Source organism: Colias philodice, chromosome 16 (assembly GCF_061535455.1).
Source record: "Colias philodice isolate Cphi_HAF_F1 chromosome 16, ilColPhil1 Martin Lab GWU primary, whole genome shotgun sequence".
NCBI classification, from domain to species: domain Eukaryota; kingdom Metazoa; phylum Arthropoda; class Insecta; order Lepidoptera; family Pieridae; genus Colias; species Colias philodice.
The window spans coordinates 2519875-2546725 of NC_143101.1; the positions used below are offsets into that span (position 1 = coordinate 2519875).

Genomic DNA, 26851 nt, shown 5'->3' on the forward strand with positions numbered 1-26851 from the left:
TTGTTTTCAAAATTGCTTACCTGATGACCGGTGGCGTGATGTACTCCTCGCCCATAGTGACGGTGATGTAGTCGGTGAGCGCGCGGTAGATGCGGTCCACGCGGAAGCAGCGCAGCAGCATGAGGAGGGAGAACGGGTTCACGCGGGAACGGTAGTCGTTGGGGATCTCGGACGACTCGGGCGCGTCGCTGTCGAACCACTACGTGCGAAATAACTTTTTTACACGCTTTATATTAGCTTCACCTGTATGTTTGTAACCGACTTCTTTGGGCGCGATTTTGACCCACTTTAACCGGCCAGATTTCGTTCAAACTTTGTAGATTTATTGAGGACCGATGACAATACACTAATTTGATAAAATAAATAATAGTTAAAAAAAAAATAAAAAACACGCTTTTAATAGAAAACCGACCTAAAAGCGTGTTTTTTAGTTTTTTAAACTATTATTTAATGATCCGTGGCTTAACTGGCATGGTACAGGGTAAAAAGAAGGTTGTATGCTACATTAACTATTCTGTAATGCTACTATGAAATACTAGCTTTTAGTCAACATAATATGTGGTTAAAGGAATCAGAAAGGTATGGTAGAAGAATCGTTATAAAATGATAATTTCTCTACGATAGAAAACGATAACAGATTAAGCGTATGTGTAAGCAAACCTCCTGCCATTGCTCAAGATTATTGCTAATGTTGTCCGGCAAGTCTCCGAACGTTTCCGGAAAGTCTATGCTCAGTTTCATGATGTCTTGCCAACCCTGCAACGAGAGAAGACAGTCGAAAATCGATACTAAAAAATATTCTTAATTTGGTGGGCACACACTAGGGTATTCACGTGTAAGAATACATCAAGCATTCCCAAAAATACATGAGAAAGTAAATAACATCGAAATTAAATAATAAACCTGCGACGGCAACCAACTGGCGGGGCACGCTCTCGCCGCTTTCTCCAGTGAAATGTTCCCTTTGATGAAGAAGTCCAGTTCCATCTGGCTCACGTTGCCTTCGCTCTGTTCCAGCTTTATGTCCATTTGGAACGAGAATAACAGCTTGTGGCGTTCGAATATACCTGAGAATAAATTTTATACATAGTTCATCTATTCTTTCTTTCTTATTTGAGATAAGATTGCAACCATAATATGTAGCTAAGTTTAAAAAGTTCTTATTTAAATGTTTCCCCAAATTGCGTTAAACTGCTATTTAGGTTTGTTTTATTAAATAAGAAAGTACAGTTGTTATTATTAAAAATTCACATTCAAAGCAATCCCTTTTGCACGCCTCATAAGCGAAGCGTTGAGGTGGGTACTACTGTCACTTCGCGCAAAACATCTGATTTTTCAAACTTAAAATGTCTTTATGTATCATACATTGCACTTGTAAGATAATACATACACACACATATTAAGAAAAAACACTATTTTTAACATTCATGATATTTTTGATGTCATTTTTGTTATTTAAACTAGTTAAAAAACAGTTTAAAAAAGTTCTGTCTTGGACGTCCGTGTGTCTGTATGTGCGGAGGATTTTCTTGTTAACACGATAGCGACCGAAATACTTTACTAATCAAGTCTTTTTTTTTCTCTTACGCTTGAGTATGCTCAGGAATAGAACCCTTTCATTTTTCAGGGTCTGATTCGATGTGGTTTAATTGTTATTAAATAAACAAAAATAATAATTAATAAATAATTATTAAAAAAAATTATGAGGCGTGCACTTTTGGATTTTCCAAACTATTTACAAATAGCTCAAAAAAATTATGTTGACCATAAAAGTATAAATAAAAAAAAAAATATCTCACCTGTACATCCATAATCATACACGTTTTTCGTCAACATGTCGATAATGTTCTTGAGACGCTTCACCAATATGACGTTTGGCATCGCTTTACGGAGCGAAAAGGAAAATACCTGTAGGGAAATATATTTTACCGATTTCACCAAAACTAAAAATCAAAAAGTGCAAAGTATTCGAATGAAAACACGAAATAATTTATTGTATATCTGCAGTGATACTTACATCCAAATACGACGACAGAGAGTACTGATACATGGTGTTCACGCCGGCCATGTCGGACAGAACGAAGAAAAGTATGGAGCCGCGCTTTGCGACCGGCCTGTAGCCGTCTCTTAATTTCTCTATATCTTTCGTTGTTGCTTCTGCGAGTTCTAATTTCTCCATTACCTATTAAACGCGTAGATTTGAAGAATCAAGAATAACATAGTAATAATATGTTCGACAAGTTCATCGACTGTGTTTTATGTTCGTTTTGCTATGCTTATAATATCAGATATTTGTTTTGTTCCATTATTTTATAACGAATATAATATACAAGTAATCAACGCGATTAGCTATTATGAAAAAAAAAGACGGGTTGCACTCCGGGAGTGCCGGCAGAAGTGAAAACTTGATTATTAACGTTGTGCATGTTTGATATTTTGGAATAGTATCCATCTTACGCTTTTTCGATCAGGTCATGTGTCCTGACGCGAGTTTAAGATTTTATACCCATTACAGAAAAAGTGCTCAACGCTGCTAAAAAAGTTTTCACTTCAAAAAACCTTACTTCATTCGTGGTGTAGCTAGTTTTCGAGCCCCAAGAACAGACTTTTTTTAATACAAATACAAAAAATCATTAATCCCCACAAAATTACCTCAGCGGCCTTCGACTTCGTATTCTCTAATGTGTTGACTAGCTCCACATTGTCCAGCATGTTACCAGTGGAAGTGGCCAATTCACGCAGCAGCGAGTCCTCGAGACCCGAGAGCAGGCTCTTGTTCGCGCTTGTTTCTATGATTAGACTTTCACGTTGTTCTTCGAGATCTGCTCGTTCCGCGCGTACCACTACACTGAGGAGCTGATCTTCGAGACCCTAGCGAAAAAATAAACGTATACAGACATTTTGGTCTTCGTGAATAAAGCATTATTTATTAATTAACAAGTTCAAGTACGCCAGGTTTATAATAATAAAATTACAGATTCTACTTTAAAACCAGCTTTATAAAGGTATTAATATTCTGTGTAGACTTCATCGGCTGTTAAAAAAATACAATAAAACATCATAATACGATAAGATTATAAAATCTAACCTCATAAAATTAAAAAGCATATTTCGAAACTTTTTAATTAAACAAAAAATTAATGATAAACAGAGCATCTCCAAATACCTGAACGGTAACAGTATAATTGATAACAACGGCCTTCGCATAGGCCGCCGGGTTGAACTGCGGGTTGGCGAGCTTGGTGGTGAGGTACATGCGGAAATTCGGGTCGTAGTCCACCTCAGAGCTGCCCAGCATCACGAACGTGCGACCACTCTCCACTATACGTGGGGAGAAAATGAAAAAAACAAAAGAAGAACGAATCTCAATTTGTTTGGGTCACCAGATAAATACAATGCTTAATAAGATGTATCTAGGTCTGTAGGAACTCATCATATTTTTTCATTCATCTTTTTCCCATGTTATTTTTTTATAATTTGTGTCAAATTTTAGGTAAAATTTAAAGGATTTTAGAAAACTTCAGAAAAGATAACGTCTTCGATAGTTCGCGTGAAGATAACACCTATAGAATCAGCATTTGTCAATACCGCTAAAGTAACATTTCATGAAAAAAAAGGTTCAAAAGTTGCTTATGAAAATGATTATAAATTTCTACCTTTAATATTTTTTTCGAGCACATTATCAACAACTGGATCAATGTACTCGTTGACATCTTGGAATAGAACTGGCATTCCGTACTTTATAGCCATTTCCAAATGTCGTAGGAATTGAGGATCATTGAAGGATAAAACCTATAACAGAAGAACATTTATTTTACAATGTCTATAATCTAAAATCTTGTTGTTTTTAGTTACTTACTTTCAAGTTATTTTTAGCTTCTTTCTTCTTTATCCAAGTTAATGCTTGAGTTTGAGGGTCAATGCAAAGCGGGAATCGAGATGCTCTGGTTGTCAAGATGCCATTTTGTACTGACAACTCATCTGGCGGTAGACCTTCTGAATTCCACCTAAATTTACAGGAGTTTGAGTATGTTTGAGTTTGAGTTTAAACGTTAAACGTGAAAATCTAAATTTATCATCTCGACATCGCGAAAAAAAATCCGACTCTATATTTTTTTCAATTTATATATTTTAACATACAGAAAAAAAAGGTACAAACCCGCTGATCTCAACTTCGTTAGTCAAATTCCTTTCAATCGTAAAAGGCATCGTCAGTGGTATACCTCTTTCGAGCACGTCACCCAACCAGTCCTCATAAATCATAGTTTGTCGGAACGAGAATGAAAATGGTCCAGCGTAACTTAAGAAAGAAGAAGCAAGCAAACAGTTCCCGATCAATCTAGATTGTTCCACGTATAATGCTGCCAAGTCTAGAGTCCACCGTTTCTGTTCACTCGATAGACCAGACATTAGCTTATCGGCTGCTACCAATCTTCGCATCATGATATCCGTTTCTTCTTGTAGCTCTTGTCTTCTCAACATTGCAGTTTCATATTTCGTGTTGAGTCCGTTCAGAGTACGTTGCAGTCTGTCAATTTCACGATTCAGCGACGCGAGGTAGTTGCACGCTTCCGTGTATTCCTTCTCGAGTGATTCCACTTTGTCCTTTTTGGGTTTCACTTCTTTGTATACGGCACAGTAGCCAAGTACGGCGATCACGAATTTTAGTAGACCGTATCTGTGGATATTTGTTAACTAAGTAGACGTACATTACGAAATTAAAATCAACAGACTATTGCTAGACACACACCACTACTAGATACAGTATTAAAAGTAGGCAGTTAAAGGATATTCGATTCACTTAGACTAACCCCGCTTTGCTAATTTGTTGCATAGTGTCTAGTTTCTTGCTCTTCTTCATGTGTGCCTTTACAGCTTTAACTTGGTTCTGCGTTATCAGGTCGCAGTTCATTTCTTGAAGATTTCTCAAGAAATTCGGATCTGCCATCATCCCTTTAGCACCTTTCCAGCTTACATCTTTGATACCACGTATGATAACTACACATTCACACACAACCTAGGAACACAAATTGCTATCTAGATATATTGTACTTACGAATATTTTATGAGTTAATTTTACTTCACTGTTGTACCATAAATGTAAAAAAAAAACCCACAAAAGGTAGACTTATCATTACCGTATCTAATAAGCAATGAAAATGTTCTAATGTATAGTAAATTGCACACAAAAGTCCATATCTATTTCTTTCACCTGCACAGCTTCCGGCGGCGTAGCAAACGATCTAATTTCAGTAATATCATTCTTATCTAGATCAGCTAGAGCAAGTCTGGCCGCTTCTAACGCCGGTAGTGCGGCAGAAAGCGCTTCCTCTGCTTCCGACTTCTCTTCAGCTATCACTTTACTTTGCTCTGTTATTTCTGCACTCTTCACTTCTGCCACTTGCTGTTTCGCTACTGCTGCTTCCGTGGCTGTGTGTTTATTGTATATTTAGTTGTTTTTGTTTGTTTGCATGCACTGTTATTTTTATCAAATAATTACTTTGCATCATTTGAATCATTCATTACAGAAATACGAATTAACTGATATTTTAATATTTCTAACATTTAAAGAAATAATGTAAATTTAATGATTGTAGTTTGGAATCGAAATTTTACATACCTACAGAGATCTCTTTGAGTAATATTTCGCATTCTTTGGTTTGCTCTGCTACAATCACCTTTTGTACAGCCAATTTGGCATTCAAGTCTTCTAATTGGACATTAGCTTCTTCTATTTTTGCTAAACCACCAATAAGACGTTCACACTGCAAGCCATTAGTTTTTAGAGGTATAGTATCACTTCCTTATGATTTAGGTATTTAACTACAACATTTATGTATTTTGTTATACCTCTAGTTAAAATGTTATATAGTTTAAAATGTTACCTGAGCAACAATAAAAGCATCTTTCTCATTCAGCAGTGACAGATAGTTAGTGAGAAAGTCCATGTAATGTTTGGGCGTGACATAGTTGTTCCTGCGCAGGCGCAAGAGGAACTCTGTCGAGTATCGTGCTACCGACATATGGACGTGAACCACGTGCTCTACTATGATTGGACGAAACTCTTCCGGGATTTTTTCCACCTGGTGGAAATCGTATATTGTAGTTGAGTAACAAAAAATGAATTGTTGGACTTTTTAGAAATGTTTTTATTTAGCTTTTCTATATGTTGCAAGCGTAGAAACGATTATAACAAATCTAATAAGGGTTAGCATAAAAAATAATATCAATGAAAAAAAAAACTGTTCTTAAAATACATGTATGCAGTGTGTTGTGAACTCAACATTATTTTATGATTTAATAAATAATTATTGTCAATTGGTGTTACACAAGAAATTGAAATCAGCGTCAATAATAATGGATTTAATTTGCTTACATCCGCTAGAAATACATTGGCAACAGCCAATAACGCTTGCTTTGGCCACGGGAACTGCCAGTCAATTGTGGTGTTGTTCACTAAGCCGGGAAAACTTCGGCACCTAAAATTTCAAACAGGATTTGATAATAGAAAGTTACAACAAAGAAACAAATGAAAGTAAACAGTGAGTTAGGGTAATAATAAAAACTGTAGTTGACTATAGTAAAATCTGGTTATTTTGTACCTATTTCTCAATATATCACCGCTGGGTGACATAGATAGCACCACGTGCAGATTGTTGGCGCACTTGTTGCAGAAGAAGTTCCATACTGCGTCCCTGAAAATAATTTTATGTAATCTGTCTCAGTACCACATTTCATAGAGATCATCTGGTTTGGCATAATATGTGGAAGTGGAAAAAAGTAATTGAATATGGAAATTTTATAGTCTTTTTATGTGGAATATTTAATATGGATATTGAAAAAAGCCTATTTTCTAATATTAATTTACTTAGCAACGCCGTATCCCGCTTCACTGCTTTCGTTTCTAACAGCATTAATGATGGCGTCCTTCTCATCGTCACCGAAAAGAGCAGGAATCATTCCTATCATAAGGATGTTATTGATAAATTCCAAGAAACCCTCTTCTAATATCTAGAATTAAGAAATAAAGTGATATTAAAATCACATATACAATTATCAAATTGATAAAGAAAACGCTACTAAAAAATTAGATGACACAGAGAAAAGTATGATCAGAAAATCATAGCAATCTATATTTTCAATCTCACCTGAATCTCCAATTCTCATCTCTTTAAGCTAAGAGCAAAATTTAACGCTACATTTTTTAAATAATGTGACAACAGTTTCTAAAGCATTTGAACACAAGCAGTTCTAAATTTACTAACGCATATAACCAAAATACTATCCAACGCATACAAATAACTCTGTAACATACTTGAGCAGCGGTGAAAAGGAACACAGTAGGTTTGCCGTCAACGCCGAGCTGGTTGTACATCCGCTTCATATCGTCTTTGAACGTGTTCTCATTGTAATTGCGCGTCACTGTTATTTCGAACATCTCACACCCTGCATCGGGAAAAGGAACAATAACTTGATTAATTTAAATTACAGTAGGCGCTCGATAATCCGGCGCTCGCCAATCCGGCACGCTCAGTAGTCCGGCACTTCGGGACTCACACAGCCCGCTCTATAACCTGGCATTTTACATATCTGAACGCCGGATTACTGAACGAAAACGTCACAAATAATTAATTAATATTTTAATTAATTTATGTATTTTTTTATAATAAATTCAACTTACCATTTTAAATATGAAGTCTTATTCCCTATACTAATTCGATAATCCGGCATTTCCGACAATCCGGCATAGAGGAAAAATTGCCGGTGCCGGATTAGCAAGCGCCTACTGTATATTATTATTATAAAAAATGTGAGCGGTAATGTAGTAAATTTCTAAACATCATGGCGGCGAACCCGTAAATCTATGTAATTCATACTTTGACCAGTTCGAAGTCTATCCCTACAAATAGCACACACACACACACACGTCACGTCACGTCACGTCACGACACGTCACGTCACGTCACGTCACATCACGTCACGTCGACACAATCAGTGGGAAATGTTAAAATATGTAATGACGATTCGAAAGTGCTTCTAAAAGAAGTCTAATTGAATAAATTGAGTTTGAGTTTGACAACACAACACTTACCGGCGGCGAAGGCGGCGAGGCGGCAGATGGACTTCTTGCCGGAGCCGCCGACGCCGATGATCATGGCGTTGCCGCGGTCCGTGCGCAGGATGCGGTGCGCGCGCGTCAGGTGCTCGAGGCAGTCCTCGAACAGCACCACCGACATCTTGCCCACGCGCTCGTTGTACTCGTCCAGGATCTGCGGCATGGTTACGAGTTTCACTGATACTAAATATATTCATATAGGTGTTACGCAAAATCGGTAACGCTCATTGAACGAAAAAATAGCTCAAAAAGTTCTTGTCATCCTAAAATATCGTGAAATTCGTATTATGGCTGTAATTAAAACATTCATCATGCGTTGCGACTTGCGATAATCATAGAAAGACCACATAACAAAATTTATGTCGTGGCTGACATGCTATCAGACCTTGATGCGGTAGCAATTAAGAAAAGCCGATTATGGTAAACATACAGAGGCTAAATTAATGTAATCTTGTTTAGTCAGTATTCACTATTCACGAGTATTTCATTGTTCCAGATCTACGTAACCACCGCCATCATAACAACGATTAAATATCAAATCATTTCAAATACTCAATACCTATATGACAAAATATAACGAACACAAATTCAAAATTTAACTACAATAGGATTGAGAAAACAAGAACAAGTTTGATGCGCGTTGACGATGACTTACCTCTTGGAAAAGGAAATAGACCGCCTCATAATCCAAAAGATCTTCATAATAGCGCACCTCCTCTTCGTCGAGCGCGTTTCGATAATCACCAAACAGGAGCGGATCACGGAGCACGTATTCTTCCAACTAAAATAAATTTGTCATAAAATCATAATTATTATAAATTCCGTAAGTTTTTGTGTGATTTCTGTTGATTAAATAGGCCTGAAGTTCCTTCATTTGATGGATGACCAAATAACTCCATAACTCAAAAATTCTATAAATTATTGAAAGTTATGGAGAAAATAACTTTGTTTCATTCTTCACGTTTTAACTTGTGTTATAAATTTAAAATCACTTTACTTACGGTAAGCTGCTTCTCAACTTCTACTTCCTCTTCCTCCTCTATGACCGCTTCTTGTTCTTCAACCTTTTCAGCTTTTGGTTTTAGCTCAGCAGCGAATTCTTAAATTTATATCAAAACTATAAACATTACGTTTGCGATCAAATATTGTGCTGTTTTAACGATGTCATAATGATCAAAATTTTAATTTTTTACCACGATCGTATCTGAATGTAAGCAAATTTATGTATGTACTCGATCAGTTTCAATAATTATTTTACCAGCAGAGTTTGATGGACAAAAATTCTGAATTGATAATATGTTGTTCGTGTCGCTTATTTCTGATTTTCATAAGCAATATTTTTTAAATTTAAGTTCGGATCCACCTGAAAGAGCCTAGAGAAAAATCTAATTATTACTGCTGTTTGTATATTATTACCATCTTCCTCCTCCTCTCCAGTAGGCTCCTCTTCCTCAGGGACGACGATCTCTTCGAGCACAACCGGTTCCTCTTCTGGAAAGTATTTTGCGACGTGCTCTTGTATGTGCCCGCGCATTAGTTCATTGTCCTGGTTATTTGTTATAAATTATAATTATTTTAAGTGTAGATTTTTTCGAAGATTCTTTTTGAGCGAAAAATGGTTTGAAATTAGATTCACTTTAAATGAGCTTCAATAGGGGTGGTAAAATTAATAATGTGGTAACAAATTAAATACAACATAAAATATTTCAATAAGATGACAGGATAACCCAAAAACTGACAATTTTCAATTCGATCTTTTGTAACAATTATAAAGTTAACGAAAATGGAATGACAATTGTGTGTCAATGTAGTGGAACATGGCTAGCGTGGGTGGCAGGTGCACTATTATTTGGGTATCGAGTTGGATAGGGACACCTTCAGCTATCATCTACGTACCGAGGTTGATACGGACATCTATCATCAAGTCACCTGCACACTGATAAGCCGGTCACATATAACCCGTGTGAACTCGTTTCTCCAACAGCGCACGACAGCGCGGCGCTCCCCGAAGTAGTTGGGGTGCGTGAGGCAGAGCCCGGCCGCCACGCGGGACAGGTCGCGCAGGTTGAATATGTAGTGGAACTTGGCGGGCGTGGGCGGCAGGTCCACTATTATTATCTGGATATCGATGACATTTTTAATAGGTAATTATTATAATTACATTTTGTTGAAGTGTGAAGCAAAACGTGTTGACAAAAAAGCAACATACTTTTCTTTTTGTACAAAAATACGATGTCAATTTTAACGTGATAACGTTTTTAAAATCGTTTTAGTTGGGTGACATGTTCAGAAACTTGTGTCACACCAAAACCTAACGAGCGCGATCGCAGGTATAACGAGAGAGAGACGGACCGATCTCCCGTCTCATCTCGAGCGCTGCCACTGCATTATGTTATCACATAAACTTCTCGATCGTAAACCTACTTTACAAACAACCAATTTTTTTTTAATCCTACTAATATTATAAATGCGAAAGTTTGTATGGATGTTTGTTACTCTTTCACGTAAAAACTACTGAACCGATTACAATGAAATTTAGCACACATATAGAGGGTAACTTGGATAACAAATAGAATAGGTTTTATCCCGGAAATCCCACGGGAACGGGAACTATGCGAGTTTTTCTTTGAAAACGCGGGCGAAGCCGCGGGCGGAAATCTAGTATTATCATGGACTAATAAATATATGTATTATATAAACTTCTAGCTATGTCTGAATGCGGTGGAGCTGGGATGCTATGAAATATAGCAAAATGTGGTAAATTAACTGCAACATTCAACAGAACTGCTTTTTACAACGCGAGTAGATTATTATTAAGTCTAAAATCTAAATACCTTGTATAGATCGAGCGTCATCTGCACGATCTTGTCCACGATATCTTGCACGTCCTCTGGGAAGATCGCAAAGTGTCCGCGCAGGATCGACACATAGATGCGCTGCAGCGTCGCCTCCGAGGGGAACTGCAGGTTGTATACCGAGAACATCGATATGAACCGCGGGTCCACCTGGGAGCGCAAGTATTATTTATTATTAGACGAAATGTTATAGACATAATTTGTTATTAGATTGCTGTTGTGATTTGTTGATATAAAGAATCATGTCATGGACAAATTATTAATTGCTGTATTTTTATGTAATGTTAAAATAGGTTGTTTCAAGGCTATTCAACACCATCCACTGTAATATATTCTTGAAAATAAAAAATAATTATAAAGATTTCATGTCAATTATTATACCTAAAAGAAAATAACATCTCGTGTTTCAATCATATCAAGCTCTGTTGTCTTGTAAAAATAAAATCAAAATTTATGCAATGCCCAATGGCTTAGGTATGAAAGTTTATCAGTCGCACAGGGTTACTTTATTAGCTAGAATAAATAAATGTATATTGAACTTCAGAAACGAAGTTATAGAAATAATTTGATGTCAAAAACAGTGACTAATAAATTTGTCATCATAATAAATTTGTATTATTCTTTTTACATCAACTCACATCATTTCTACCACCGCCAGCCTTCCCCATGGCCGCTAGGAACCCAATATCCTTCAAGTTCTTCCAGTTCAAATCCTTGCCTCTGTCATAGAAACCCTTCCGTTCAAATAATAGCTTGAGCAGCGCTATTGGTTGCTGTGTTCCGTATGTATCTACCTGTTTATGGAGAAAACTTTCGTAAAAAGTGACAGAAATAAAACTATTCTAATATAAAACGAAAGATAATATTATATTTTTTTATGAAGAAAGGTTACTTGGAATTTTTGAAAATAACTTGTGTTCAGTTGGTGTTTAATAAAATGCAGTAGGTATTGAAGTACGAAGTACATCTACACAATAATTTTATTTCGGTTCATTGAAACATGAAACACGATATTTAAATCAATTGATCGATATAAAATTCTCTAATATTTTTATATTGGAAATCGGATCATTTGAACGAATAGGTATAATTATCAAATTCCCTTGTTGTTTTTCCTGGAAATTCGAGATTGTTTATCGAAAAAAATATATACTTACTTACGGAAATTTTCAAAGGGAGTAGTTAAGTAAGAAGCTTATAACGAAAATGGTACAAGAATAATATTATTTAACAAAAGGTACCTATAACGTATTACGTACCTAAATTTATAAGCTACATAAATTATGTAAGAATTAAAAAAGCGGTTTATAAACCACTTATTGCACGCCTCATAAGCGAAGCGTTGAGGTGGGTACTACTGTCGCTTCGCGCAAAACATCTGATTTTTCAAACTTAAAATGTCTTTATGTATCATACATTGCACTTGTAAGATAATACATACACACACATATTAAGAAAAAACACTATTTTTAACATTCATGATATTTTTGATGTCATTTTTGTTATTTAAACTAGTTAAAAAACAGTTTAAAAAAGTTCTGTCTTGGACGTCCGTGTGTCTGTATGTGCGGAGGATTTTCTTGTTAACACGATAGCGACCGAAATACTTTACTAATCGAGTCTTTTTTTTTCTCTTACGCTTGAGTATGCTCAGGAATAGAACCCTTTCATTTTTCAGGGTCTGATTCGGTGTGGTTTAATTGTTATTAAATAAACAAAAATAATAATTAATAAATAATTATTAAAAAAAAATTATGAGGCGTGCACTTTTGGATTTTCCAAACTATTTAATTCTATAAACTGAGACCTATATCAGTTTACTTTCGAGATGATAATATATACTTACTATGGGCATGTTCATATCATCAATAAAGACCAGCATCTTCTTGCCAACCGGTGGTCCAAATGTGTCCTTGGTCCTCTTCTCCACGACCGACTCCAGATTACGCTGCACGTCCATGGACGACGTCCGGGACGAGAAGTTCATTTGCTGGATTATCTATAGGTACACGTACAATTATTATAAGGTAGACTAGAGAAGATGGAATTGATAGTAATCATTTTTTTATATTAGGTAAATACTATAAAAAAAATATTTTTAATTTATACTTAGTACTATTCCTAAAAATAAAAAAACTGTTCACAACATAAATATTTATAAAAATAAAAAAATATAGAAATCTAATAATAATAAAAAATCTAATAAAATAATGATTTCATTTGGAGGCGCCGGGTATCGATCCCGGTACCTCTCGCATGCTAAGCGAGCGCTCTACCATCTGAGCTACGCCCCCGGTGATTGACCGTGCGAAATTAACAATTATATGATAAAGATTAGCACATGTATTTTTACATTATAGCTTTATTTTGAAATAATGTCCAAAGCAAGATAAAATGCGATAAATCTTGCACGTAACTCGTTTTATTTATAACATTCAACGTCCACATTATAGTTAGTAACGCATGCATAAACTGATTAAAATTTTATTAGAGTGTATACTTTTTCTAGTTAAAAATTATAAAAAGATATTATAATAATATGATTTCTATATTTTAGAAAAATTTTAAGTTACTGCATAATATTTTAACAGATGTTACAATACAATTCACGGACTGATATTGGATAACAATACTTCATTGATTACAGTCTTCATTGAGTATTCGCAATAAAAAAATAGTTTGGAAAATCCAAAAGTGCACGCCTCATAATTTTTTTTTAATAATTATTTATTAATTATTATTTTTGTTTATTTAATAACAATTAAACCACATCGAATCAGACCCTGAAAAATGAAAGGGTTCTATTCCTGAGCATACTCAAGCGTAAGAGAAAAAAAAAGACTCGATTAGTAAAGTATTTCGGTCGCTATCGTGTTAACAAGAAAATCCTCCGCACATACAGACACACGGACGTCCAAGACAGAACTTTTTTAAACTGTTTTTTAACTAGTTTAAATAACAAAAATGACATCAAAAATATCATGAATGTTAAAAATAGTGTTTTTTCTTAATATGTGTGTGTATGTATTATCTTACAAGTGCAATGTATGATACATAAAGACATTTTAAGTTTGAAAAATCAGATGTTTTGCGCGAAGTGACAGTAGTACCCACCTCAACGCTTCGCTTATGAGGCGTGCAATATTTGAACTGTTTTTGATCTTAATATTATCATCTTTATTGTAAAGGCGATTGACCTTGAGATCACAAATTCTAATTTAGGTGGGATAGGTATACCTTCAGAATACAGATGTTACAAATGTTTAATATTTCGCTGACATGATGTCTATTGTCTACAGTACAAATTATTGTACAATTACCTTGTTTTATACAATACACTTGTAGGTAAGTACACATAAAATGTATTAAGTATATCAATGATCTAAGAGTATATCAAAGCGTTATTAACACTAGCGAGGAAAAAAGACGAATAAATCTGGTTTAAAATCCATAAATTATAAAAATCAATAATTTATTTATCGGGTAGTTTTGTTTATGCATCACTGCGCATTGGTATCTTCATAAATAATACTTTTTATTGGTTACTGTGTACAATGCGAACAGTATGTTACATATTAGCACAGAATAAATATCAATAATTATTTGATCGTGAAAGAATAATCACAGTTACGCAAATGAAGTCATTATAAAGTAGGTACCTATCTACATTAGGTAGGTATTGTATTTTTACAATTTTTTTATCCATTAGGTAGTTACCTATCTTAGGTATAGGTCACAGTTGCAGTATTACAATATTATTTTGCAATACTGTGGTATAGTTGCTTTCACATCGATCATAATGTAATATGATTGTATATATACCTACATAATTTGAAACCTAATTACTTTACTTAGGTAATAAAAATATAACTCACGTATTTCTCTGGGGGTAAGCCTCGTAAATAATTCGTGATGATTGCTGTTTTAGATGTTCCCGTATCACCAACTAGAAGCACTGGCCTTTCCACCTGAGGAATGTAATTTATTAGTAAGATTCATAGTAATCTTATCCTTATATTATTGTTTTTTGAATACCATGTGTTTTTAAAAATGTAGGTACTTAAGTAAGTAATAAAATAAGAAAAGAGTAGAGTTATTGTTTAGAAGAACAAAGTAAAAAATCATTTAAATTCCGTCGGCATAACAATAAATAATAATTTTATGAATACCTACTCGTGTTATAGGTATTATACAGGGTGTCCCACTCTTGGTATACTAAGCTCAAAGGAGGTTATAGTTCTGCATACGCTGAGTTCGTAAAAAATACTTATAAAATTCCAGACGCTCTTTTTTTTCAAATAGATGAATTCTTAAAACTCTATGTGTACACCCACAACAAGCAACCCGCCCAACTTTGCCACCCGCACGTGAGCTATCGTTTAAGATTATGTTTTCATAGACAAAATGCTCACATTAGCGAAGCGGTATATGCCGGCTGCGCGAAGCTAGAGAAGAAAACATGGATTTTCAGGAAAAATTTAGCAAAAATTTTTTGACGTAATTTTGTTGTTTAAGTATTTTTTACGTGATCAGTGTATGCAAAACTACAAGTCCCTTCGCGCTTAGTATACCAATAGTGGGACACCCTGTATAATACCTATAACACGAGTAGGTATTCATAAAATTATTATTTATTGTTATGCCGACGGAATTTAAATGATTTTTTACTTTGTTCTTCTGTGTTAATATTTGCCATTATTTAAAATCTGTTCGGTAATTTCACACAGTAAATTGCCAACGTCCATAGTCCGATCACCGAAGTTAAGCAACGTCGGGCGCGGTCAGTACTTGGATGGGTGACCGCCTGGGAACACCGCGTGATGTTGGCTTTTTGATTAAATTTCATAAAATTTGTAAGTTTTTATTGTAGTCCATTATTATTATTTTTTAATAGTGTCGAAAATGACGAGTGAATAATTTTTTGGTGAGTTAACTTCTTAGTTAGCAACATCTATCAAAATGTGAAAAGCTTTCCTTAGAGCGTATACGCACTATGCGGGTAGCCGCATTGCGGGTAGCCGTCCGGCTGACTGCAAGCAGCAATTATGTACGTAATATTCATTTCTATGCGCACTGTGCGGTACGGCTACCCGCATAGTGCGTATACGCTCTTAGACTCGTTAAGACCAGAATCTATCGCAGTGGGCACAAGCATGAAAAAAAAAGACGTGTGGCTCTCGGGGACTGCCGCGGTAAAGCTATTGCATGCTATGCCTTCAAGCCACACCTCCGCGCCCGTTGGAGTGGGGAGCGTGAGGTTTTTCGTTACGCAATTTTTGGATTCGGTCCCCGCGCTCAAGGCCCGCGATAGAAGCTATGCAATAGCTTAAAAAGATATACTCAATACTCTCCATTCTTAATGACCTACCAAGTATTCGTGTTCAGCTCGAGGCATTAGTCGTAAAGTGTGGGGAAACCTGCGGCACGAGCCACTCCCACGCCTTCGTGTTCAGCTCGAGACAATAGTACCTAGTATAGTGTTGGGAAACCCATCGGGAAGTGTTCTATATGCACATTAGCAAACTATACATACACTCTCCATAATCTTAATGATCCACGTGAGCCTTAGCGTGTCCACGGTAGGCACGAGGATCGCGGAGAAGCGCATGTCGCGGTCGTGCTCGTACTGCGGCACGAGCCACTCCCACGCCTCCCACGTCTTCGTGTTCAGCTCGAGGCAGTAGTCGTATAGTGTGGGGAAACCCATGGGAAAGTGTTCTGCGGTGTTAAAATTGATTTGTAAAATGATTAGGTTTCGATAAAATTATTTTTTTGGCACATTGTGTTCAAACTAAGAATCCAAACACACTATGCCGAAGTTTGCTTTGATTGCAACGACACCACAACACGAGACAATGCTGTTGTGTATTTACGTTATCTGTAGATAATATTTACTATGTGGGTAGTTATGCAATAAAATCAGTCTTGATTATATCTCGGTGTATGTTCATTCATTTCCCGTATTGAGTATAATTCCTTATTTCTATAAATATAACAAAACCAAATTCAACTTAAATAATAATTAAAATTAAAAATAAATGTCTACAGTCTTTTAATTAAAAACTATCATTAACATACTCGTGGTGGCTTTCTTCTCGGTGGTGTCTTCAACCAGCATCATGGGGCAGGCCTTCTTCACGTAGTTATCGAAGTCCATGCGGCCATTGTCCACTATCGCCGCGCCAAGGCTGTTGTACATCGACTAAAATGGATTTAAAAAATAATAAGGATTACAATAATGTAACAGTAAGTTTATAGTTTGGTTATATGTCAATGTTTTCGAAAATGATAGTATGGAAAAATTAATTTTAAAATAATAATTAATACGTACATTAAGTATCTAACACCCATTCTTACAACAAAAAATAAATTAAAATCGTACTAAAATAAGATTTGTAATTTCACACGTCAAAATGCCAACGTCCATACCACGTTGAATACACCGGTTCTCGTCCGATCACCGAAGTTAGGGTGCACTCACACACATCAGTCACCGTCAAGTCACCGATGACTGATCGGTGACGGTTTGTGTACGTATCCACAAACACCAGTCACCGTCATGTTGTCCGTCAGTCACGTCGCCGGTTTGACTGAATCATTGAACACATACATCAGGTTAGTGAGTGATTAGACGTGTGTCACGCTAGAGAACATGTAGCAATTGACGGTAGCACGACGCTGACTGAACTGAGACGTGACGGCACCGGGTGAGTGGGGATAAAAGTATGATACATGTATGGAAAGATTATTTGACGTGCCTGACCGGGGACGTCACTGATAGATTTCGTGCCGGCGACTGTCGTGTGGGAACAGAGTCATACTAGAACTATTGATACATATTTTTTTTTAATCCTGTCCGGTGACGTGCCGTGACGGTGACTGATGTGTGTGAGTGCACCCTTAAGCAACGTCGGGCGCGGTCAGTACTTGGATGGGTGACCGCCTGGGAACACCGCGTGATGTTGGCTTTTTATTCTTTTTTTGTTTGTAATTATACTCACAATCATAAATACGCATTCCACGACCGTTCTGTCTATTTCCTCGTTACTATCCTCCCTGTTTGGTAAGAGACCGCTGATCATATAGCAGAGCTGGACAACCTGTATATTTATGTACCAGATAATAATATTATTAGAATACAGTGGGTACCTTATTAACTAACGTTATTACTGAAATGTATGTAAGAAATTCAAGCTATGAACATGTCATAGCAAGAATATGGAAGCGGATAATCTACTATCTGTAGGAATATTTCCATGGATATTTACCAAGTTGAGCGGTGTCTGCGGTACAATGGTTTTCAACGGTGTCTGCTGCTGCAGACCGAATAGACCAAAAACGATGTAATTGATAGCACCCGGCACGTAGTGTTCAAAGAGACCTGCCATTTGCTCCCTTTCCTCCTCATTATTTCTACCTCGGAGCCATCTAGGACATTATAATATATGTTTGTTTCAATAGCATGAATACAATGTGAATAAATATCATGTTCAAAGTATTGTATGTGTTCTAAAATTGATACTATTTTTACCACAACAACGATTTAATGTTTTAGAACACCAAAGAAGGACTAGGAGATACTTCTTTACAGGCAGTGTTATTTATTTTTGTATAGGCAGTGTCATATCTAGGAGAGCAAATGTGAATGTAATATCAGCGCATAAGTAGCCTCATGACGTCACAACTGACCTGTTCCAATACGGCTCATATCCCAAATTCTTCGGGTCCACAAACACCATGCCCGCCCTCGACACTGTCGCGGGTGACGCATAGTTCAGGTCACCAACTTCAAACAGCAGAGCACAATATGGCGCGAGTCGGATTCGTTCTCCATTAGCGAGTGTGAGCAGTTTGTTGTCGTCCATGACTGAGTTCATGTTCTCAATCCAGAGTGCATCTACATCGCCGTCGAAGAGGGAATAGCGGCGCTCGTCCTTTTCTGCTGGTCTGTTGGGTGAAATCAACATCAATTCATCATGAATTGGTTTCCACTGGAAACAGTGGCGGATTTACCAGCAGGCTGAGTAGGCTGGAGCCTAGGGCGGCAAATTTTAAGGGGCGGCAAATTTAGTTCATAAATTTATTATTTCGGTTTACAAATTTAAAAAAAAATATTATACACACACATAATACGAATTTCGAAAATAGGAGAGAAATTAAAATATTTAACAAAAATCTAAATATTCTCAAATACAGTGCTAATTAATAAATATTTCAACATCTGCATGAACAATTCCTAAACGCTTTACTAAATATACATTAATAATTACTTATGAACTTTTAGAATATCGCGATTCGATATTATAATCGAAATTTAGTATTTTTTACATATTATATTCTTCACTGATAAGTGATAACTGCTATAATTTTTTTCTCCGTATACCTAATAATTATGAGATCTGCTTACCCAATTCAATCGATATAATATCGATGGTCTAATAAAAATACTGACCAAAATTGACTAATTTTTATTAAATAAAAAACTATGTAGTTCAATATCTTATAGAGATCATATTAATCAAATAACTGGTAGTTGAACGACTGTGACTTGACAATAAAAAAAAATCCCTCCACAAAATATGAAGTGAGACAATTTGCTCATTAGAAAATTGAAACATTTTAATAGTTAATTATTTTATTTGCAGTAAGAAAAAGTTTGGAAAATCCAAATGAGCAGGCCTTAAGCGCTCATGTCGTACACCACGTAGGTACACGAATTATTTAAATTAAATGTTTACATCAGTAGATTTGATAACAGATAACTTTTTCGCAAAGCCAACTTTTTCAGAAAATGCCAATCGGAATGAATTAATTATAATAAGATAAACCAATACTCAGCTGCAATTTTTTATTCAACGGCTTCTCTCCAGCTAAACAAGTATATTAAAAAAAATTGAAGTGAAAAAAATTATTTTTTAGAAAGTTACTTATCGTGTTTACTGTGAACACGATCATCCAAAATCCATACGATATGGCATTAAAATTATTTCCTTTTACTTAAATAAAAAATAATTAATCATAACCGAAATAATAATTTTTATAAGCTCAGCGATCATTTTTCTTTCCGATAAGTTGCTTTTTAAATAATATTCATGTACATCATAATATTTTGTTAGGTACGGTTTAATGTGAGAAAACATCGGATTTCGATTTTTAGGCAAGAGTAGAGCATACCTACTACGCGCTTCGCACTTAAGGCATGCATGTGGTATACGATTGAGATATTTTTTCCTTAAAATAATGTTTTTTGATAATTCTTTGCTGTAAAAATAATCAAGGATCTAACACGGTAGTTACCATAGTTCTTAATAATAATAACTATATGGGAAAAGTTGATGTAACGAGGATGATGGAGCACAAATTATAAAGTTGAAATTTTATTGATAGAAAATTGATATGATTGTCGACTAAGATATAAAAATTTAGAGGCGGCAAAAATTGAACATCCTACGGGCGGCAAATCTATAAATCCGCCAATGGTTTCCAGTAAAGTGAGATCTATAATTGCTCCCGGCACGTAAAATTATTATAGAGTTTTTGTTGACTGTGTCTACTAGAAATTATACCTCTATTCATCTACCTGCTTTCACTAAGTTAATTATAAATCGTTATTTAAATTAATGTATTCCATTTGACGACAGGTAAGAAGTAAATTAGAAGTCATATATGTACCTTATATTCAGTAGTTATATGTAGTAACTATAAATAACTAAAATATGAATCAAACCTGTTCATTTCTCGAAATATTTTCGAATAAAGACCGTCAGTCCAGTCTCTTGTTACTGGATCTAAAATTCCATACAATTCGATCACCGAACACGCCTGTAGTCACATAGAAAGAGTGAGTTTATTTTTTGGAAAGTTCCAATATTTATTTAAATACAGCGGATCGTATTTTTAGAGACCTTTTTTAGGCATTTATCAGTATTGAAGGAAAGTAAGCCAACAACAAAAAAAGGAAAAATACGTAAAATCTAACCTTCGGATTAACAATCGTTAGTTTAGTTGGTAGTCCCAAATTAGTTTGTGCCTTGACTAATGTCTGTAATATCACAGTTTTCCCTCCGCCAGTCGGTCCAACCAGCATCGTGCAATGTCTCGTCATCATTGTTTCGTACATTTGCACTATTTTATCCACCTTTCGTGAAAATGTTACATAAATATAAATTTAAAAAATCATATAAAGTAATTTTCAAGTTGTTTTGAATCGATTCAATATCTATTGATATATATTTTGATAAATTTTTTTAGTTAATGTGAGACGTACGCACGTATATAAAATTGTATATTTAAAATAGACGTTGTTACCTAAGTAACTAAACAGCGTTTCTATATATACCTGATGCGGCAGAACAATATATCCATCTTTTTCCAAAACTTCCACGACTGCCGTATTGAAGTCTGGATAACCAACGCGGGGACATTCCAGTCCAGGGAATAAATCTTTTATTAGACCAAGAAACAGCGGTACATCTTCGAACACAAACTTTGGATGGTTCATATCTCTAAAATATTATGAAAACGTTAGAAATTTATCAAACTATAATTTAGGAGATGCGTTACTGCTATTGGGGAAATGGAAAAAATAAATCAAAATCATGAAGATGGAAAATTTAACAGCATTGCGGAAAACGCGAAAAATATTATGCGATGCCAAGAAGGAACTTTAATTATTTTTAAAGAACATAAAAATTGATTTCTACATCTATTGTAATACTAACCTGAGTGCTCTCATAAGCACCATAATTTCGCTAAGTCCAGGTGAATCTCGTCGAAGCTTACCCGCCATTCTCAACACTGCAGTCAGTGCTCTGAGACCCCAGTCGTAGTGGGATTGTTTTGATAGTTGCTCCCGCGCCACTTTGTATAAGACTGTCATTTTCTTTGCCAATACCTAGAATCATACTTATAATATTATTCTTCACATACAATATAACTCTAATTTCAACACATAATATATTAAGAAAGCTTCACAATACAATTCTGCAGATATCATCAGAAATCTGAATGAAATGACGATTTTTCACTGGTTCACAAAAATAACATACAATGCATACTGGATTATTGAAAACAAGTTTTTGAGTAAAATGGCTTGATTGAATATACCTTCGCTGTCAAGAATCCATCAGAGAAGAGTGATATCTGGCAAATCATTTCCAAATCCGGTAAAATGCACACAACAGGTCTGAACAGCGCTTTCACAGATTCCGGCAGTTCAGTGCGGCCCGCGTAGCCCGGGTTCATGGTGATGAAGATACCAACTTTGCTGTCCATATCGATCTCTTGTCCTTCAAACTATAATACACAAATTGATGAATAGATGTTGATGCCACATAAATATGTAGGGACTTGACCTTGCTGCATTAACCAGCACCATGTGACTAAAGTTATGTGAAAAAATAGAAGTTCTTTCTCCAACTCCAACTATAAAGAGATTGGCTTGTAATTTGTAAGATCCGTAACAGTAACATGATATTATAATGATAAGAAATCAGAATATAAAAATAAGAATGATAAGAAGCTTTTACGCTTAAGCTAGGAAGTTGTAAAATATATCCCGAAAACCTTACAGTTACCTTACGTGACAAAGGTTTTGTGTCTATATATCCAATCAATACAAAAGTCATCCTAATCACGTTTAGCCAGATTCAACAACTCACCGTGAACCGCTTGAGTTTCATCAGCAGCGCGCTCCGTATGCACTGCAGCTGTGTGGATATGACAGACAGCACGCTGATATCAATCCGGTTGAACTCATCAAAACAACCCCACGCCCCGCACTGGCACAGCCCCGCGAGGATCTGTCCCACTGCGCGGAAGTCCATGCCCTCGCCACAGTTGGTGACTACGCAGAGCAGACCGAGTGCCTTGGCCAGGTCTTTTGTGGTTTCCGTTTTGCCCGTGCCTGCGGGGCCTGTGGTCGGGATAGAATGAAAATAAAAGATATATTGTAAGCTCAAAATCACGAACAGGTCGAACAGACTTTTTATGTATTTACGAAAACTAACAATGTTAATTGTTTGTTATGTTTTTTTGTTTATGTTTATTAACTAACAATTTTCAGTTCATTATCCATTGTTTAAAATATTGTGGAATATGTGGTTGCTAATTTAAGAAATAGTTGTGTTGTGTGTGATGAAATAATGCTTTCTTACTTTAAAATAACATCGTGTACATGTATCTCATTTTAAATCATTGTGATATAAACTTTGTCTATGTGTTAAAAAATAAGCACATTTATACCAGCTGGTGCTCCTCCGAGTTGCATAGTAAGAGCCTGTGTGATGGTCAAATAAATTCGGTCAGTTAGCGGAGTGATCACCAACCGTCCGTTCAGCCCCATGTATTCATATCCGTATTCGAAGATACCTTGGAATTAAATAAATCGAAATAAATTTACAACATGTTAGAGTGAAATAAATAATAATATATCCGCTTTTGTGCATGTCTCTTTGCATGTGTATGTCTTTTTCCTAATTATAATGGTGTACAATAAAGTATTTTCATTCATACATTAGAACTAAAATAATACCAATATTGATTCAATAATACCAGTGCATTGTTTAATCCAGAGATTGTCGTCCTTCTTCAGCCAATAGAATCTAAGTTGGCTTTCCCATTCAAACTCGGAAGCTTCCGTGATATTGTCCCTCACGAAACCCTCAATGATATCTCTAGCGTGCACATCGATCGTTGTTATTGTGCGGAACTTTAGACGATCGTTTGATGATAAATCTGTTTGACACAAAGACAAGTAACAATTTAGTAATTGCGTTTTGTCTTACATAAAATAATTATAATGAACAAGGAATATTGTTTTAAATCAGTTCATTGCTAAGGTAACATAACTATTGTATTTAAAAATAATTTTTAAAAGTCGTTAGGTCCTTACCTTGTCTGACTTTTACAACTAATCCATCTAGCTGTTCGTTTTGCTGCTCTAGATGTTCTTTCATAGCCCGTTTATTTCCTTTCCTTATTCTTATAAAAGTTTCTTCAGTTTCAGCGGTCCACCATATGCCATTAGCAGCTAAACACACCATGCCAATGTACTCCATAATCCATTCCGTTCTGAAACAATATACATTTATCTACATCACCAACATTTTTGATCAGTGAAGTCATAAAAAAATGTTTTTACCTTGGAACTCGCCAATTCTTTCCGTAATAGAAGACTGCCTTTTTAGTAATAAACTTATTGGTTCTTCGCATTTCTTTAAGCACTAAATTCATCCAATCCTCAACTCTGCCTTCTGTGTAGACGACATATCGGAAATCCATTATCTGTATAAAAAAAGCAATATATATATATAAAGTTATTATTAAAGTTATCTACATAATATTATTGTTTACTTGTGTGAGTACACAGTACCTCGCCTTCAGCAGAAATCATTTTGGCTGCAACTGGTCGATTCGTATGATCCACGTATAAATCCAGAGCTCTTATGTTATCAAACATCTGAAAAATTTGCACATTTCAAAATTCATCCGATCTGTGTATTGAGAAGTTCGAAAAGGCTCTTTTGTTTGGTTTATTTATTACCTTTATCATATGTTCCTGTACACAGCTACATTCGCTACTACCTAGAATGGATAGAAGCTCATCCGTCGATATAAAGAAGAACCGGGGAAAAATTCTGCGTTTTGAATCCAAGTACTCGTTCAATGACTTTTGACACCTATTAATAAAGAAAGTAAGAAAATTGATATGAAACGGTTTATTTTTTGAAGAAACAAGATATGTTTGGATTTTTACTTACTTTTGTAATCCTAATCCCAAATTTATGAATTCCTCCAATCTGCCACCTATTGTGCAGCAGTCTACGACGTTTAGCCTCTTTGCAGTATCCAGCATAATCTATACAAATATCTTATTTTTAGGAATACAATAATAATAATATTATTGTTTATGTAGACACACATTAATGTTGAGTAACACATGATTGGGATTCGAGTCAAAATTACCTTCCTAAAATTCTTATCAATATCATCAAATTTCTTTGCTTCTTCAGGCAGTTGTGTCCTTATATCGCCACCAACAAATATCCCCTCTAAATATAACCATTTTCTCTGAGTTGCCATCCACTCTTCAATTACTTCTGATATTAATGAAAGACGACGTTCCCATGTCTGAACAACTGTAAGAAATGGGCCGATGAATCTGAAAAAAAAAAATCTAAAGTTTTCAACCACTTTGTCACTGAATTTGTATCTGTCATTTATTTATGTGTTTATGCGCGAAGTTGTGTGTAATTATGAGGAGCTGTTAGTAGCTATATACAGGGTGTAATCGTTAAGTGTGCACAAGCGATTATTCCGTAACTATTGCAGATATCAAAAAACTTTAAACTGATATCGAAAGTACTTAACCTAATGAGTAAAATGGCCATAATAAATTTTTAAAAATAAAACGAGAAATAACCAAAAATGTTACATTAAACGCTCCCATACAATTTATTTCCCATACATTTTGTATTCATAGTAGATTTTCGAAGTGACGTCCTTATTGTGCAATACAATGAGGAGGTCTATTTACAGTTTCTAAATGAACTTCCCTCCAAATTTGCGAAGTAATTAAAGCAGAAAACCAAAAAAACAAAAAAAAAACTAAAATCTTTCATATTAAATGTATAGGTTGATCCAAAAGTAATGATAATTGGGTATTTCCTGTGCACATAAAAATATAAAATAAATGTTTTATGCTTGCTCATGTAATCACTAAGTTATCACAAAAAAATTATATCTACAGGCCACGTTTCCAAGTATTAACATTAATTTTAATGTGAACAGTGAGAGCCAGAATGTTTCCCGACGAAAAGAAGAAACAACGATTCGACATTTAGAGGGTGAATTTCTAAATTTTTAATGAGATCAGGATAATTTTTTGTCACGATTTGTGACCATGGGCGTTACCTGGGTTCACCATGTTTATGCTGAAACCAAGAAACAATCAATGGCCTGGATGCGAGCTTCCAAAGTGACGGTGAAGATTTTCAAAGTGAAAATTAGTGGGATAGATTAAAGCCGTAGTTTTTTGGGACGCTGAAGAAATGTGGAATATTTTAAGAAGGTAGCCACTACTACACAGGGCTCTTACTACACAGACCAAATTAAAACATTGCGGGTAGGTTAGTAAGAAAAAGAGACATGGCAAACTTCGGTCTTGAATGTTGGTTCACCAAGACAACGCACCAGATCACAAAGCGTCAGTTGCGATGGCTGCCAATCAAAAATCGGCATTGAAAATGCTTGAACACCCACCCTGTTTGTAAGATCTAGCTCCTAGTTAATTCTATCTCTTACCTCGGCACAAGAAACACCGTCGATACAAGAAATTTTAAGACGACAGCGAAGTGATGGCCGATTTTGAGGGGTTTTTGTAGATGAAGTCAAAGTTTTTTTTTTTCTAAGTTAAGGAAAAAAAATATCGAAGTATATTATCTAGTTAGAAGACTATCTAGAGAAATACATAATTATTTTAACTGTAATGACCTTGTTTAATATTGATTATCATTACTTTTGGATCAACCCATGTACATGGGATATTCATATCTCATACTAAATGTATGGGAGGGTTTAAAGTTAATTTTTTAGATATTTCTCGTATTATTTTTAAAAATTTATTATGGCCATTTTACTCATTAGGTTAAGTACTTTCGATATCAGTTTAAAGTTTTTTGATATCTGTAATAGTTACGGAATAATCGCCTGTGCACACTTAACGATTACACCCTGTATAGCTGTGTGCAGATGTGCGTGGCTGTGCTTGCCTATATCTGCCTGTAGCTGTGTGTAGTAGTATATCGACGTTTGTAAATGTGTGTAGCTGTGAACAGTTGTGTAGCGGTGTCTTTAGCTGTATGTGTGTAGCTGTGAGTAG

General features: G+C 35.5%; 1 protein-coding gene and 1 non-coding gene across 2 annotated transcripts in view; both read right to left on the reverse strand.

The window, feature by feature from the left end:
- Dhc98D (Dynein heavy chain at 89D) overlaps nt 1–26851 on the reverse strand; it is a 46527-nt gene that overhangs the window by 8459 nt on the left and 11217 nt on the right. Inside the window, exons 24-69 of the mRNA XM_089704686.1 lie at nt 24937–25132; nt 24732–24829; nt 24515–24650; nt 24344–24430; nt 24113–24255; nt 23864–24042; nt 23524–23706; nt 23215–23340; nt 22632–22885; nt 22078–22266; nt 21693–21865; nt 21311–21476; nt 20951–21109; nt 20699–20793; nt 18661–18918; nt 18240–18399; nt 17973–18071; nt 17050–17173; nt 16505–16689; nt 14847–14939; nt 12818–12970; nt 11610–11765; nt 10951–11121; nt 10046–10234; nt 9533–9662; nt 9118–9215; nt 8772–8897; nt 8093–8270; nt 7316–7446; nt 6869–7011; nt 6603–6695; nt 6377–6479; nt 5886–6083; nt 5621–5765; nt 5213–5430; nt 4812–5017; nt 4160–4678; nt 3860–4007; nt 3657–3792; nt 3167–3321; nt 2653–2871; nt 2018–2182; nt 1800–1908; nt 904–1067; nt 661–756; nt 21–199 (exon numbers count right to left, since the gene is read on the reverse strand). Coding sequence (XP_089560812.1) covers nt 21–199; nt 661–756; nt 904–1067; nt 1800–1908; nt 2018–2182; nt 2653–2871; nt 3167–3321; nt 3657–3792; nt 3860–4007; nt 4160–4678; nt 4812–5017; nt 5213–5430; nt 5621–5765; nt 5886–6083; nt 6377–6479; nt 6603–6695; nt 6869–7011; nt 7316–7446; nt 8093–8270; nt 8772–8897; nt 9118–9215; nt 9533–9662; nt 10046–10234; nt 10951–11121; nt 11610–11765; nt 12818–12970; nt 14847–14939; nt 16505–16689; nt 17050–17173; nt 17973–18071; nt 18240–18399; nt 18661–18918; nt 20699–20793; nt 20951–21109; nt 21311–21476; nt 21693–21865; nt 22078–22266; nt 22632–22885; nt 23215–23340; nt 23524–23706; nt 23864–24042; nt 24113–24255; nt 24344–24430; nt 24515–24650; nt 24732–24829; nt 24937–25132 — 7431 coding nt within the window. The remainder of the gene's footprint in view (nt 1–20; nt 200–660; nt 757–903; nt 1068–1799; nt 1909–2017; nt 2183–2652; nt 2872–3166; nt 3322–3656; nt 3793–3859; nt 4008–4159; nt 4679–4811; nt 5018–5212; nt 5431–5620; nt 5766–5885; nt 6084–6376; nt 6480–6602; nt 6696–6868; nt 7012–7315; nt 7447–8092; nt 8271–8771; nt 8898–9117; nt 9216–9532; nt 9663–10045; nt 10235–10950; nt 11122–11609; nt 11766–12817; nt 12971–14846; nt 14940–16504; nt 16690–17049; nt 17174–17972; nt 18072–18239; nt 18400–18660; nt 18919–20698; nt 20794–20950; nt 21110–21310; nt 21477–21692; nt 21866–22077; nt 22267–22631; nt 22886–23214; nt 23341–23523; nt 23707–23863; nt 24043–24112; nt 24256–24343; nt 24431–24514; nt 24651–24731; nt 24830–24936; nt 25133–26851) is intronic.
- On the reverse strand, nt 13193–13265 carry TRNAA-AGC (transfer RNA alanine (anticodon AGC)). The gene has a single exon. It is a non-coding gene; the product is annotated as a tRNA-Ala (tRNA).